Genomic DNA, 16,547 nt, shown 5'->3' with positions numbered 1-16,547 from the left:
GGGGGGGGGGGGGGGGGACAAGGCACAAAAGGTAGTTCCATCATTTAATAAAACCTAGCATGACTGACAGACAACCTGTACCTTGAAGGTGACAGGGAACATCATATTCAATCTCATCATGTCTCGATGGGCTAAGGAATAGGGTCCCGTCCACCAGCGGAAACTGTTCAAACACTGGCAGCGCCCTGTGGCACAGCGCACAGTTTACAACGTTCCTGTGGCTGGCACTAAGAGCAGCAAGGATGAACTTCCGAAGGTCCTCCCCTTGGCCCACCTGGGCATCGTCTTCCATCCGCACATGGAAAGTATTCAATTTATGCCTGGGGATGTGAGTAAGCAGCTCAGATAGATCAAGCCTTCTCAAAAACTGCACAGGGGCATCGAAGTGTCCTGATCTATGTGCTTGCAAGCCAGCTGCCCCGTAATCAAAATGCGCATTCCTGAACATGCCCCCACCCGCCATGCTCTTCTTATGTGGCTCCAGGTGAATGGCGTTCTTCAAAAACTCTCCTAAGTATCGCGAGGAACGAGGGCCGCTGAAATGTGTGGGGGCAAGAATAGAGTAGCCAGTGGGTGGGGATTGGCCAGGGGAGACACAAGGCGAACGAACGGCGTAGCTGCTGCCCATGACGCCCTTCTCCTGGGAGTTCTGCCTGTCCATTGAATGCCTTCGCTGGAGGTCATTGCTCAAGCCCTTCTGCGGCTTGTTGGCCGGCCTGCCCTTTTTGGCCTCCTCTGCTGACTCTGCCACTGACCTCCCCGTACTCTTCTCCAAGACTGATTTTTTCTTCTTATCATCCTGCATTCGCTTCACCTGGTACCAGTCAGTGTCCTTCTTCAAATGACCTTGCCCACACCGACAGGAACAAAAGCGAAAAGCCAGGTCATATCCCTTCTTTGTCCACATGTTTTGGCGACACTGCTTTTCATTCCAGCTCCTGGCTCTGCCAATGCAATTAAACTGGACAAGAATGCTGCTTTCCCACTCGTAGAAGCACTGAAGGTGCATCCAAGTGCTGTACGGACAATGCTCGTTGTTGCATATAACCTTCTGGTAGTCATCCTTCTCCAGATCCACCGGCCTTCCAAAGCTACAGATCAGTGGAGTAGCACAGGGGGCTTCTGTGGAAGATAAAACAGATACATTAATAACTTAATGGCCTGCTTATTGCAATACTTCTTTAAACACCATGCCAAATACACACATGAGCTCTTACTCATGATCCGTATTACTGAAGGGCCCACAAGCACTAGCTCTGGGTCAGGGCAAAATGCAGTCTTTGCCAAAAAAAATATTAAGTATGTGAAAGAAGATAGGGAAGTGAGGGAATAAACAAACTGTAATGTCATTTTGTTCTTTAATATTCAGAGCCAAAGCACCTCAGAAGAATCAGCCCAACACAAGCGTTAGCAGATACTGTTGCAAGGCCTTAAAAAGTAAGGAGAAAGCTTTGTGGATGTTTCTGGAGGGTTGCTTTGAAGCCTGAGAGGCAACAGGGGTAGAACACACAGAGATGTTTGTTTGAAAAACAAGTAGGCAATACAGCCTGGCTTTGCAATCACAGGGAGAGGCAGAAATTGATCTTTTCTTTGGGACGAAGCAAGAGACAACAGCTAGGGAGAGAAGGAAGAAGCAGAGGACTTTGAAAAGCAAGACAAACAGCTTATGTTCCTAGTACAGAAAGGAGACCTTCATTATATTGCTCAGGCAAATATAGATCATACTGTCATCACTGACCTCTTGGATAGCTAAATTTCACAAACCAAATAGTTCTGCAACACAGTTTAAAAGAATGAAATGCCACATTTTGCTGCCACAAAGCAGCAGCAGCCTTTGCTATATGCTTGAGCAAAGAACAGTTTATTTCAATTCTCTCCCTGCAACAGTATCAGCTTCTACACAAAAATGCTCTACTAAAATGTTCTGCATTTATGGACCAATGATGTTTTCCCCTCCCTCACAAAAGTACCACGGACTACATATAAATCCCACTTCTGGCTGCTCCGTTGCAGCTGGGAGGCACAGAAAGGACAGGAAATTTTCAGTTGGAATTTCTGTTGGATCTTAAGAGTTTCTAATTATGAAGTTTTTAGATGCTTACTCAAGTATTACAAATATTTCTCCTCTGTATTTCTGACTTCCTACTTCCTCCACTTCACCAAAAAATACTGATCCAACAGGGCTGGCTGGCTGCCTTTTAACCTCTGTATTGCTGCATTCAAATACTAGCAGGCTTCTTCAGGGTCTTCCATGGTCAAGTGCTGTCTCACCACATGTGAAACAGAGCAAACAAGCTCCCTGCAGTTCCCCAGCCTCAGCCAGAGCTACAGAAATAACAAAAGAGTACACAGAGCCTTTCAAAAGAGAGGCTGCTGTGATCTAGGGTTTTTTTCCTCAGGACTTCAAATTTCTAGCTGATAAGCAGGAAAAAAGCAGTTACATTGCTTTTAATCCTGTTCTCACTGCTAGCACAAATAATATAAATTTGCAGCGGGATGATAGGTTTTATGCTGCTCCATTTGCTTTTACTCAGGCTCTCAGTAATACACACACTACCCATCATCACGTGTCCTACAGCAGCAATACATAAACCAGATGCTTTACAACAACAGATTTTTGCCACACTAGTGGTTTTGCCCCTTCCAAACAAGTTTTTGTTAAAAGGCTACAAACAAACAAACAAAATCTTCAAGGTTACCTTCAGTAAATTCAAGATTACAGTAGCTCTGAAGACTTATTTACCCAGAAGACTGGTACAAAGAGCACGAGAAAATCTTCCTGAGCCATTGTCTGGAAGATGCTACATCCTTCACCTCACTTCTCTGCCTCCGTTTCTAATACCAGAAGCAGCACAGTTGCAAAGAGAATTTTCTGCAATACCTTTCCTTCAGGGACTGGCCTACAAACTGCAAGCAAAGCACATTCACATTCTCTTAAAGCAAAAAAAGTCGATTTCATTTCAAAATATGACTTAAAAACAAATTACAAAACTGGAGAGAACAGAGATAAGAGCAGCTTTCCCTAGGGACTCTGTGGAAGTTCCTTCTATACATGTGACACCAATGTTCTTACTATTTGTCTCAGGTCTCTGAAAAGCCCACTAAAAACATGCAGGTTTTGAGATGGTTTTGAGATGTCTTTGAGAAACATGAATTTTATCAGGTACCAATGTCTAATTTTTCCTTGGCATTTTTTACTGTGTATTATTGAGTATAACATTGCAGGCCAAGAGTAAAATGAATGGTAACTTATCTGCTCTGAAATAAAATCTGTTTACTAGTTCAGAGTTCTCCCACCCATTCTCCCAGACTTCAAGTCATACTATGCCACACCAAGCAACTCGGAAAAGTTTTTCTTCATTGTCAGTCATTCTTTCATCATATTTAGGGTCTGAAAGTATAGTTTGCAATTACAGCATCCTTATGCATCTTATCTCAGAGAATTCAGTTAAACTGAAACCATTAAAGGCAAATCATCAGAAGTCAGATGTGAAGCAAGATACCGGAGGCACCAATAAGAACAGTTCTCACTTATGCATTTCCTGTATTCATCTATTTTGGTACATATTCCTTTCCACCACTGCCAGGAGGCAGGAAGAAAGAACATGCCAAAAATCCGCTTATGCTCCCCCTGTGTTTCGAAGTGTCAATGTTCTAACAGTCGCAGGTATAATTATAGCTGACAGCCGAGAAAGTTACTATACAGACAAGTCTAGAGATCTCCACAAGTATAAGGACTTTATACTTGTTCATCCATACTGGCATAGTTAACTGACTGAAAAAGAAAAGTGTTTCCTTGTCTAGCCTTTGAACATGTCTTTGGTTTTGGATGCAAAAACATACAATCTCTAGGCCCCTAAGAAGTTTGCAGCCTCTTCACTATGTGATCAAAGAAATGAAATTAATAAAATAAGTGGCTGAAATACAGGGAAAAAATCACTTCAGCCTGTGTATTCCACAGAACAATTCCACAATTATTTGATTGTGATCATGTACTGGGTGTCTAGAGGCTATTGTAAAGGTGACTTTCAACAGATTATTTTCCCCTTTTCCCTGGTTGGTCAATGGAAGGACTGTGGGACCTTGTCCAGCTTCTCCTTGAGAATTTACAGATGCCAGATTATGTGAGGAACTTCCACAGAGCATAACTATGAGCAAGAAAAAGCTTCAAGTCTTGGACAGAAATGACTTTTTCAACATTTAAGTTAACTAGATGACTAAGTTTTCAGACATTCCCTCATCTGATCTTCTATCTGCTCAGTGTGAATTAGCTGATTAGACAATCACCAACACAAAAGCAGATCTAAAGCAGCTGGAAAAAAGCAACGGAGTGAACAAGAGCCTTTCCCCACGCAGAAGATGCCACTGAATTGTTAAATGGTGGCACTGAGATTGCTTTGGAAAACATCATTGCTAAGAGGAGAAGCTGGTGGCCTACTCACCCCTTCTGGGGACTCACCTGACATTTCACTACTGACAGTGTAGCAGCGTAAGAAATCAACGGGTCTCTCTGCCATGTTGCCATGCTCCACAGCACAGTTAATGCCATGCTAGTCAAAGCACCTCCTTTCACTGGTTGTTATTAGGAAGTCTGCTGATCTGGAGATGGCCTTGATAAAACCGTGGCAGTATTTCCACAATAGAAACTTAGCATAGCTAATTAAAGTTGTCTCAGTAGAAAGTTCTACCACTTCAGTAGTATCCTCCTATTTAAGAAAGCAGAAAACTCCACTACCTGAAAAGTGTATAGAAACCTCAAGCCAGCATTTGGTTCTGCCTAATATTTCAAATTCCAGCAGGTCTATCGGTACAAAACAGACTGTGAAGGACTGAATATCCCTTGCAGACTTCTCTCCATTCACGTCTCCTGCCAAACATAATCATGCCACATGTTCCTACATAAAGAATAAATGAAAAGCAGAAAACGAAGCAATTTTTTGTGCAACTTTCCCAGATTACAGCAATAGATATGCCTTAGGAGTGAAAGAGACAACATTCAGATCACTTAGTATGGGAGCCACATTAGCAAATGTGAAGAGCTCTTCCCATCAATTCACACCCTTGAAAGTGCTCTGGGTTATTTAATCATCATTTTATAAACGAGACAAAGCACTTATTACAGAATTACAAAACTTTAAAAATTCTTGTTATCAAGCCCCTCTATTTCCCATTAACTAGAAATGCATTTTGAGATTATTCTTCAAAAAGTCAGAGCTAGAATCATTGTCTTAATGTTTTATGATAACAGCATAACGATTATTGTCAAGACAGATAGTAAAGATGAGTAATAGAAATTCACATGGCCAAACTGCCCATGCACCCCTGCAGCCCCAAGCTGGTTTGTCACCTAAATATAATTTGCTTCCAAGTATCTAATAGCTTGACAGATTTCTGGTTTCCAAAGTTGTGAAATGGAACTTCAGGAAAAATTAAAGATTAACAGCTATCAGGGCAGCATCCATCCTCCCAGTAGGCCCTTTGAAAGAACGCCTAAATGGCCATAAAAGTACCTCTATTTTTCCTCTCACTTTCAAGACGGTTTTCACAGCATAAGAGAACAAAACAAGACAGCGTGAAGTTTCATGTAGCAGAATGGCTTCAACATTTACTTGTAACAGACAGGCTGCCAAGTTGCAACTACAACTGCATGGTGCTTCTTTCAAGAAATTAAGTTTCCACATTAAAAAAAAAAGTTTTCTCATATTCCACTGTCGTGAATTTGATCAGTAATTCTTAAAATAACACAAGGGGCAGCACATAAATGTCCTCTAAAACACAAATAGCACACAATATTCCAGACAAACGTAGACTGGAGCAAAGACAGTTCATTGCTTAAACAAGGTGGTGTTTTATGTTTGACAGAACTCCCATAAAATTAACTTTTCTTTCAAAAATGAGTACATGACAGAAGACTACAAGGAAGCTAGTTTGGGTATTTGCCTTTTTCTCAGTTTTTCTGTTCAGGTTTATAAATATCAATAAAATCCAGGAGTAGAAAAAGATGGTTCAGATAAATCTACAACAAAAGACCCACATTAACTGGTTTCTTCCTTTTAACAGAAAATAAATAGGGTATACGAAGACCACCCTTCCCGTTTTATGACCCAAACGATAGCAGCAAAACAAACGGCTGCCTGAGGAACTTCCCTCTGGTGAAGTAAATGGAGGAGAATGTTGTTTACTTCTGTTTACACACCCATCATAAAACCAGAGATGCACCCAGCAAGCCAAATGCAATGACTCCACAGCTTCAGTTTCATGACTGCTCTCATTTGTTCCAAGTCCTCGGTGCGGACGCCTCAAGCAAAATTTGCTCTTCCCCTGCCACATTCCCACATTATCCATTGTGTTAAGCACCAGAGTTTTTCAGTCAGTGGACAGAAACAGATTATTATTTCCTGTACTCGTCAGCGTAGGTTTCAGCTCACCGCAGACTTGCGATTGCTGGTAAAGCTCAAGGGAGGTGTTAAACATGTGAGGCTGGGGACAGAGGAGAGAGAAGCACAGTGGCTGTTGGAAGAGGCAGCCCTACTGTCATCTTAAAACTGTCAGGCAACAGTAAGTTGTTATGGATCTGGAAAAAAAGAAATTATAAAAAAAAAGCTAAGGTCTTGGCACTGGATCGGTTACAAGATCTTGATTACTCTGGCTTGCTTTTGGTCTACTGTTACTCTAGCATCTCACCATCTATGCCAAGGACACTTTACTTGCCAGCACATTACCTAGACCAGAAGGGTACATGTGGAACACACACTTTGCAAATCAAGCACTTTAACCTCTACCAGCACTTTCCCATGAACAGTGCTCTCTTCACAACCCTACACAGCTAGGAATTGTTCACTCTGACAGCTTGAACCAGAACTGAGTCATTTCTGTGGAAGGCTACTCCCTTCCAACCATTTGCATGAATCGTCTGAATTTCCTCTGCCATCAGCATAGCTGTATTTTAATTGAAGTCATTCAATATTATTGTGCTAATACTATACTGCAGCTGTAGAAAATAAACCACCACCACAACAACAGACTGAACAGAAAACTTGTATTAACTGTCCAATGTGTTTACTCTGGTGAACCTTGGAATACCATCCAATATTCAAAAGATTACCAAGACGTGACAAAATGGTATTGCCATAGGCACAACTGGTTAAACACTACAAATAATATGGGAATACAGAACTGGTTAGCCATCCTCCTCAGAGCCTGAATGCAGCAAGAAGAATGCAATGGGAAAAAATGATTCACAAGTGGATCCGAAAGGCAAGCTTGGATCTTCAGTGCAGCAACAAGAAGTAACAGCCGTCAAAGGTTAGGAGAAGTCTTTCAGAACAGCTCAGCTCATGGCTTATATTGATAACACTCACTGATGATGACTGATGTCTCTCCAGAACTTCTTACGCAGTCTTTGCAGACTGATCAAGATGAAAGTTTCCAGTCATTCTCCGGGGGGAAAGAGGCAAAAACAAGACAGCGATACCTAGTAAGCCTCCTAAAATACAGGCTTTTGTCTGTGTCACAAGATTCCCTCTTAGGTTCCTGGAAAGAGTAGTCAACACCAGCAGTCCACCTTCAGTGAGCAACAGACAGAGCTCAGGCTGGTGTGACACAGACACCCCCCCATGAATCACCCTCTGAGAGCCAATCACAATGGGAGACTGGCTGATAGGTCTCCACATGTAAGCATCTACATATTGACACTTACAAATTTGGAGGTCAATCCTACCCTCAAGGGCCAAGTCGCTGCAGTCAATATTGACGCTCAGAGGGACTTAAAGAGAACAAGGCCGTAAGCAGCCCGGCATTCCTTGGCACACTTACAACTTGTGCAAGATGTCACTAGTTGTATTAGGTGAGTAGCCAGATGAAGTGATTACCTTTCTCTAGAAAAGATTTCAGGTAATTTGGAGCTGCTAAACCCTAGTTAATCTGGGAATTCAAATGACAGTACTCCTGGAGTAATACTCAGTAGGTCCTAGAACCATCTCAGAATCACAGAATCATCTAGGTTGGAAAGGACCCTGGAGATCATCCAGTCCAACCGTTCTCCTAGCACAGTTCCCATCTACAGCATATCCTTAAGCTCTAAATAGACCCTGCTCTTGAACACCTCCAGGGATGGGGACTCCACCACCTCCCTGGGCAGCACATTCCAATGCCTAACAACCCCTTCTGGAAAGAAACGCTTCCTAATATCTAGTCTGAACTTTGCCTGGCACAACTTGAGGCCATTACCTCTTGTCCTATCGCTTATTACTTGATTAGAGTCTCACCCCCAGCTCTCTGCAGCCTCCTTTCAGGTAGCTGTAGAGGGTGATGAGGTCTCCCCTCAGCCTCCTCTTCTCCAGACTAAACACCCCCAGTTCCCTCAGCCGCTCCTCGTACGACCTGTGCTCCAGACCCTGCACCAGCTTCGTTGCCCTTCACTGGACACGCTCGAGTCATTCGATGTCCTTTTTGTAGTGAGGGGCCCAAAACTGAACACAGGAATCGAGGGGCGGCCTCACCAGCACCAAGTACAGGGGTAAGATCCCTTCCCTGTCCCTGCTGGCCACGCTATTGCTGACACAAGCCAGGATGCCATTGGCCTTCTTGGCCACCTGGGCACACTGCTGGCTCCTGTCCAGCCGGCTGTCAATCAGCACCCCCAGGTCCCTCTCTGACTGGCAGCTCTCCAGCCACTCCTCCCCAAGCCTGTAGCGCTGCTGGGGGTTGTGGCCCAAGTGCAGCCCTCGGCACTTCACTCTACGCTGACTCCATGCTTGGCCTCCAAGGGAGTCTGTTCACAAAAAATAAATAAATCAAAACTGAGAAAGGCCTAGCAACTACATAGCAGTGGGAAGATGCCATGGAAATTATGAAAGCTTAACTCATGCCTGCTACATTAACACCTTCTAACATACAGCACAGTCAGAGCTAGTGCCTGTCTATGAAATCAGCAATTAGCACATGATACAAAGTCAGTTATCTGTGGCTCTTATTCAACCACCCACTCTCAGCTCAGCCATCACCTCACCAAAGTCAGTCAGAAAGTCAAGAGCAAAACCGTACAAACTAAGGAGGACAGGCACTTAACGTGTGCACAATAGTTTTACAGTTTGCTTACACAACCATCTGTGCTCCAAGCTGGACCAACTAACTGCCTACCTACGCTGCTGAAACCCATCATGGGAATTCACATGGTCTGGTAGAAGTCACCATAATCTGTACAGTTACCATCTAGACAACTTAGCCAACTTATTTCCATTTAATACCTGTTACTATCCAAACACAGAGAACAATTCAAGTCACCAGCTTTGCCTTTTGCCTAGGATATGCAGACTCTCTCTGCATAGAAGAAATCTTGCCCTAGCTTGGGATGTCATACTCTCAATCCAACTGAAAATATCACCAGAACAAGCCTCTACCTGTATCAGCACTGGGACAATTAATGTCAATGCAGTCCTGATACTCCTACATGAATTCTGAGTTGGCTTAACCAGGTCAGGTAACAATTGGTCCTACATATCACATGCAATTGTGCCCAGGCCAGGAAGACTCCTTGCATTCCTCAGCGTAGGGTGGATTTTTCTGATGACCTCTATCATGGTGCAAAGATGTTTTGAACATTGGCTGTTGCTTTGTCTGGACATGAATCATCCTCACAGAAAAGCATTTCCACCATTAAAATTCTCTTACTGTAGCTTTCCAATAGATTTTAGTACCTTGAAATGTTACAAAAAACTAACCCTGGTGCCTCAAGAAACAGACATCCTAATAACTAAAGCAGACTAATGCACCTGCTTTTGCCAGTTTTCAGTGGCAAATTCCAACTCATGCTGGGAATAAAGAGGTAATTCTGGCAAGCAGGAGATGCCCCAATACCAAGCACAGATGTAACAAACCACAGGCTGGACTTGCCCAGATTCAGAGCCAACCAGCCACCAGACCTAGTCCAAAAGCAGAAGGGAAGATAAAAAGGAGAAAAGGTTGAATCAAGTGGTATCAGCATCTGGGGATATTTGTGTCTAGGGATGTTTGTGTCATTGGTCTATCCTTCCCAAGTTACAATATGACAGACAGTATTTTTATTTCCCATGCTAAAGGCTAAAGAAGCTGGTAGAAACTCTGTGGGAAACAGGAGATGCAGTCACCCTAGCTGGAGTACCCAGCATCTCTGCAAGACAGCAGCTCCTGAGTTTGGAGCTGTCAGTTCCAATAGCCTTCTCCTTCATGATGCTGGGCTGGCTCCCAGCCCTGCCTATGTGCCATCTCTGGCATCTGTGCAGTACACAGAGACCTCGACTGTACATGGCTCCCAACATGAGTATCAGTAGAACAGGAGTGGAGACGGAGAGTCCCAGGCACACTCAATAGCCACGCTCTGATTGAAGCTACTCCTCTCCCAGCAGGCAATTAGGACAGGAACAACAGCAATATCCCTCTCAAGCCCTGGAAGGAGGACTGACAGACTCCATAAAGTAGGAGAAGCAGAAGAGATAAATGTTAAAGTGAATGCTCTCAAGATAAATGTCACTGTAGACTACTGGGAAATGCCAGTGCTCCACTCAAAATCCCACAAGCTTTCAAAACGGAATTACCCACTCCAGTGACTAGATTACCGCTTCAAGAGGCCTCATTGAAATTATTTGAATTTCTATCAAAACTGTTTAAAAGAAAGCCCATGCTCTACTAACGCTGTTGTAATTTTGACACCTTGAAGATTAGCTGGAGTATTTTACCCTGAGCTGGATGAAAGGTTAACCTCTATTTTTTCCCCTTGCATATGCTGCAGGAAGAAATGAAGAAAAGGATGGATGTCTGCCAGTCATCATGGTACTTAATAGCAAAGGATGTCTCGATAGCAATGCTGTAAGAAAGGCTGAAAAAAACCTTACAAATGTCTCCAAGGACCAGAAATTGTTTTGTCACTACTTGTTAGATCACTGGAAGGAAGATACAGGATGAGTACAAAGTAAAACAAACAGTTCAAAAACTGTATTTCCTCATAGGAAACCTAACAAACATCTAGCCTAACCCTTACTCATGCAAGCGCTACGCTTGAGCAAATGACTAATCACATGAACACAGAATGCTGTCAGGGCACCAGTAACCATTCTGATACCAAATAACTGTTAACAAAAAATGAATGGGTGTGTACTTGCTTGCATGAAAGAGTAGTATTTATTTTATTCAGTAATACCATAGACATGATTCGATTTGCAAAGATTTAAAGAACATGAAATGCATTTGATACAAAAGCATGTAAATGCATAGTTCTAAAAATCCTAAAACTAACATGAAAGTCCTTTCAAACCCGATTTGCATTCAATTGATTTCTGCAGTTAGAAGAATTCAGTGGAATTACAAAGCAAAATGGTTTTCCTTTAGAAAATTAATAGGTATTAAATTTTGTAGTCACTGCAACAGAACAGAAACTTAATTTTCCAGGTGGTCTCACCAACATCAATGGGACTCCCTCAAGCTAAGTGGGTGTATAAGAAGGTGCCAATACTGAACATCTCTAGAGTGCCAAACTGGAACTGGATGTTACATGCAGCAGGGAACATTTGACAGCAAATATTAATCCATGCTTAAATACTACGGCAATTCATGTTCTAAAAATACATTTTAAATTTAAATACTGCACTGACAAATTTTCTGGCCTCTTTAACTATCCCACCTCCAGGATATAATATTTTTCTTGGTAAATCTTAATTGTTGGCCAGTCACAGCTTTCAACACGTTAGTCATTGTTGGGCTGACTGATTTTCTTCTTCACACACTTGTCCTGCATTAGCATTTTTATTCAAAAGTAAACCAATCTTACAGATTTGTGAAACCCAGGTGAAGAATGGGCAGAGCTGGCCATTTCAAATCCAGGTAACTACAGACAAGTCCAGAGCCTGGCCTGCGCAGTGGGTACTGCTTGCATGACCCCTCTGCTGCCACAGCAGGAACTCCACCCCGGGAAACCATGCTCCAGTGAGACCTCCAGCAACCACCACCTACACCAGCTCCCCCACAGCCTTTTTTCCCCCTGAAGGACTCTCACGCCCGGGGATCCTGTACAGATCTGACCTCTGGCAACTCTGCCTGACAACCTACCGACTTGCTAGCTCTGACACTTCTGCAGTTTAAGGGTGTCATGCTTTAACCCCAGCCAGCACCTAAGCCCCACACAACAATTCGCTCGCTCCGCCCTCAGTAGGATGGGGTTGAGAATCGGAAGAGCAGAAGTGAGAAAACATGTGGGTTGAGATAAAGACAGTTTAATAGGTAAAGCAAAAGCCACACACACAATCAAAGCAAAACAAGGAATTCAATCACCACATGCCACCAACAGGCAGGTGTTCAGCCATCCCCAGGAAAGCAGGGCTACATCACACATAATGGTTACTTGGGAAGACAAACACCATCACTCCAAATGTCCCCCTCTTCCTTCTTCTTCCCCCAGTTTATATGCTGAGCATGATGTCATATGGTATGGAATATCCCTTTGGTCAGCTGGGGTCAGCTGTCCCAGCCGTGTCCCCTCCCAGCTTCCTGTGCACCCCCAGCATCCTCACCGGTGGGGTGGGGTGAGGAGCAGAAAAGGGCTTGACTCTGTGTAAGCACTGTTCAGCAATAATGAAAACATCTCTGTGTTATCAACACTGTTTTCAGCACAAATCTAAGAGATAGCCCCAATACTAGCTACTGTGAAGAAAATTAGCTCTATCCCAGCCAAAACCAGCATAAAGAGCTCACCTATGCCAGAGGGGGAAAACTATGGTCTTAAAACAGGTGGCAAATACACCACAAGACAGTGATTTAGACAGCTATGCCGTATTTTTTTAGTTTAATTTAACTGGTTATAATGAACCACATGTTTAAGAGGAAAAGCACAAACAAGAAGAGCCAGCTTTTCCTTTTCTCTCGTCTTCTCATAGCACCAATGCTGGAGAGACTAGAAGTGACAAGAGGATAAAGCAGCAAGATGCTAAGATACTGATCATCAAGAGGAGGAAGAAGACTTGGGTCTACTGAACAACTAGACCAAGAATGAAAATAAGACAAAGAAAATGGATGGAAGAAAGAATTTTAGAGTCAGACGCAGCTATATGTGGAGACCGGAGCAAGAAGTTTATAGGATAAAGGGATAAAATGTCTCGAGCTGACAGTGTAAAAGTGCCCATGCTCAGCAAGGCAGAAACAGAGAAGGAATTTGCCACTCAGAGCCCTCAGATCTAATGTACACCCTTTGGATTTTCCTCTTCTGCCACCCAGGGCAAAGTATCCTCAAAATGTCTTGCCCCCTCACACTCACTAATGTCTGCAGATGAAGGTAATCAGCGTTCACAAGGGCAGTAGTTGGTAACCCACCAGGATGGAGTCAGTGGGTAAGCGCACAATCCCATGGAGCTGCTGGTATAGTTTTACAAGATTATAGCTCAGATTTTCCAGTTTGGTTAAGGAAAGTAACCCAGAAAGTTAGCTAGGAAACTAAAAATGTATAAGACACATCATTCAACCGCTCTGAAGACCAGGAATCTAAGAAACTGGGCTCTCTGTGACATCACAGTTTCATTTCAGTTTCCCTGTGCACTGCATTACTGTTAAATTGGTCTATTCCTCCCACCCATGACCTGTTCCTCATTCAATGTAGAAAACGGATGCACTTTGGTCAAGAAAGATTAATCTATCAATCATATACAGAATTCCTGCTTGGTCTGATGGAAGAGATAGGAATGGAAGGCACAGCTACAGAACGTGAATCCTCCTTGTGGACATCATCCCAATACCTGCTGAAAAGTTATAGTGCAAGATGGAGAAAAGCCATCCCATCTGGTCAGTGGTTACACTCTCCACCTTCCCAATTCCCATGTGGGAGTCTAGAACCCTTCAATCACAGTCTGAGCTCTGAACATGCAAAAATTAAACCACCACCAAAAAAGAGCCTAAACAGATGCCCTCTTGGGGCATGGGAAAAAAAAATAAAAAAATCAACCTACATTTCTCAATCATAGCATCAAAAATTGACTGACACTTTGAGGGAAAATGGTACAGGGCTTGAAAGCTAAATTTGTCCAAATGAAAAAGGGAACATCTTTCCACTGTAAACGGGTGTTATAATGGCAGTTCTGTATTACACGGCACCGATAGTCAGAGCTGCATGGAGAAGCCCAGAGGAAATAAAAAATTCTGTTTCATTACAGCACATGGATGGAGGCTAGAAACAATTCATGGACCACATAATGAACTGTAACAACTTAAAAAAAACATCTGAACCACTATCCCTTCCCCGAGTGAAGCAGGGTCCTGATAGGGGACTGTGTAATTAGACTGTCATGCTGACATCACGATGCCAAGGTTTGCACAGATGATCTTAATTTTGCAATTATTAAATCTGCTGCTTTCATCTCTGCATACTTCTGACCTGTCACATTAATGAAAGAAAACAGGTTATGTTATTATGATCATACTGCCTTTCCAGGATAAAGATAGAGTAGGAGAGTGATAATACCAGACACATGCAAATTACTCTAGAACAACATATGGTGACGACGCAGGAGAGAAGAGCAGGCCCAGGGATGAGGGACCCACAGGACCAGTGAGCCTGGGCAGCACAAGTCACAGCATGCAGCTGCACGGTCAAAAAGCAGCAGAGCTTCTCTGCACCCAGCATGCTTAATCCGCAACCCAGATAGTCTCCCATGAATAATCGAGAGTTGACTGGTACAGCAGAACCCTATTAACCTCACAACTCACTGCAGCAGGCTGCGTCCTCCATAAACTGCTTAGTGATCAAGTAACTGTAAGTGCATGGCCTCTTACAAACATCTTCAGCCGAGCATACTAGACTCCAAGGCCCTGGCTATACTACATAGCTTCATTTCAGATTCATCGGTTTTGAAGACTTGGGGGAATCTGTTATCATCATCTAATTTTTTCCTTGCACACAAGAGTCAGATCCCCACCTCTGTAGCATGACAGGAGCAGTTTCTCCTTTCATCTCCTGAACCAAAACCGTTGAAAGCTTTGGACTTATCAGTGAGAATACAATTTACAAAACTTCCAGCTCAGGATTATCTGATGGGCAGTAGCCGATGTAAAATAAAGCTAGCAACCACATCTACTCCTTCAGCCTTTATGATTATCTGAGATGAAAGATATGACTAGACGCAATGATCCTGTCAAGGCAAAGATGAGGTGTGCTAACCAGGCACTTACAGCAAATGCCAAAGCCAGTGTCATGCCTCTGTTGTGAGGGGAAAAAAAAAAAAAAAAAAAGGAGGGGCGAGGAGGGGAATTTGACAAAAGAGTCAAGGATGTTTCTGACCACTGAAGTCATATGGAAGCAGGGAGAGAGAGAATAAAGGAACATCTCGGGTTAGCTCTCAGAAAGGCAGCCTCATCTTCAGAGGAAGCTGGCCAGCACAGGGGAAGGATATGTGAGGTAACCTGGGACACCCAGTCTTACAGCTGAAGACTGACAACCTGTCCACCCAACAAACTGTGCCACCATCAGTGTTCACTGGCATCACCTTCAGTGGCATCTGCACAAGGAACACCACTTCATTATCCCCGTGCAAAACAGCCACACCAGAAATGTACCTCTGCTTTCCCTTGTGCTTCAGCAAAAAAAATTTGGAAACTTTCTCCCCACCTGAAAAACTAAATAAAAGCCAACAGTATCACCTATGAGACACACCACCTGCAACGTGGTTGCCATAAATATTACATCACCAGACTGAAGTAATGATAAAAATGCTTAGGAAATTCTCTAACTCCTGCTAATCTTTCTTCCCCCTACCCCCTTGTTCACTTACTCAGAACAAATAGTCAAAAACAACCCCCCAAAAAAACCCAAACCCAGAAAGGAAATTCTAAGCATTCTCCATGATTCTCTGGAGTAAGTAATACTCTTACAAAAGCAGTCTGGCAAAGTTCTTGTGCACTACAGTGATTAGTAATTAATTGCTAATATTTCTAAGGAAAAGTTTCCATTAAATAATCCACGGGAATCAGACATCTTGAAAACCGAAGTAAGATTCTTGGAACTACCTTTGTCTAAGAGCAGCCAGGCAAAACTACCGCCACAAAGTATAAAACCAGTTGTAGCTACCCTCCCACTTTTTTTCCAAAGCATCGAGAGTAAAAAGCTGAAGTCCAACTCGGGAGGGGAGGAAAGTCAACAGTAGGGACTCTGTGCCGCAGTTTGTAAATCCAGCGGCAGACCTGAGATGTGGGAGTTTTTTGGCTTAGCGAAAGTGTAATAAAATCCTAGCCTACCTTTAGTTTTAGCCTGAAATATAATTTTGCAGCAAAGCTATTTCCAAACACGGACAGCAATGCAAGTTTCTGCAAGCAAACACCTTACCCAAACTGCTCCGAACCAAAACCCAACCCACCAACCAAAGGCAGCAGAAAATGGTTGATGAAAAGTGAGTATATCACCCTGACGAACCCGACCGCTGTAAAGCGACAAATAAAACGGACCGAAAAGCGGGACTCCATTTTTAATTGTACCGAAATAAAAGTCGGATTTGTCAACGAAGGGCTGAACGAGCCGGGACGTGGCCGGAGCCGCT

At 43.3% G+C, this 16,547-nt stretch overlaps 1 protein-coding gene across 1 annotated transcript in view; it reads right to left on the bottom strand.

Moving 5' to 3' along the window:
- Positions 1–16,547, bottom strand: part of HECA (hdc homolog, cell cycle regulator) — a 37,421-nt gene that overhangs the window by 10,432 nt on the left and 10,442 nt on the right. Inside the window, exons 3-4 of the mRNA XM_026844542.1 lie at positions 13,488–13,491; positions 82–1,122 (exon numbers count right to left, since the gene is read on the bottom strand). Coding sequence (XP_026700343.1) covers positions 82–1,122; positions 13,488–13,491 — 1,045 coding nt within the window. The remainder of the gene's footprint in view (positions 1–81; positions 1,123–13,487; positions 13,492–16,547) is intronic.

This window comes from Athene cunicularia, assembly GCF_003259725.1.
Source record: "Athene cunicularia isolate RWA chromosome 3 unlocalized genomic scaffold, athCun1 chr3_part1, whole genome shotgun sequence".
Lineage (NCBI taxonomy): Eukaryota > Metazoa > Chordata > Aves > Strigiformes > Strigidae > Athene > Athene cunicularia.
This window is presented reverse-complemented; position numbering and strand designations above follow the sequence as displayed.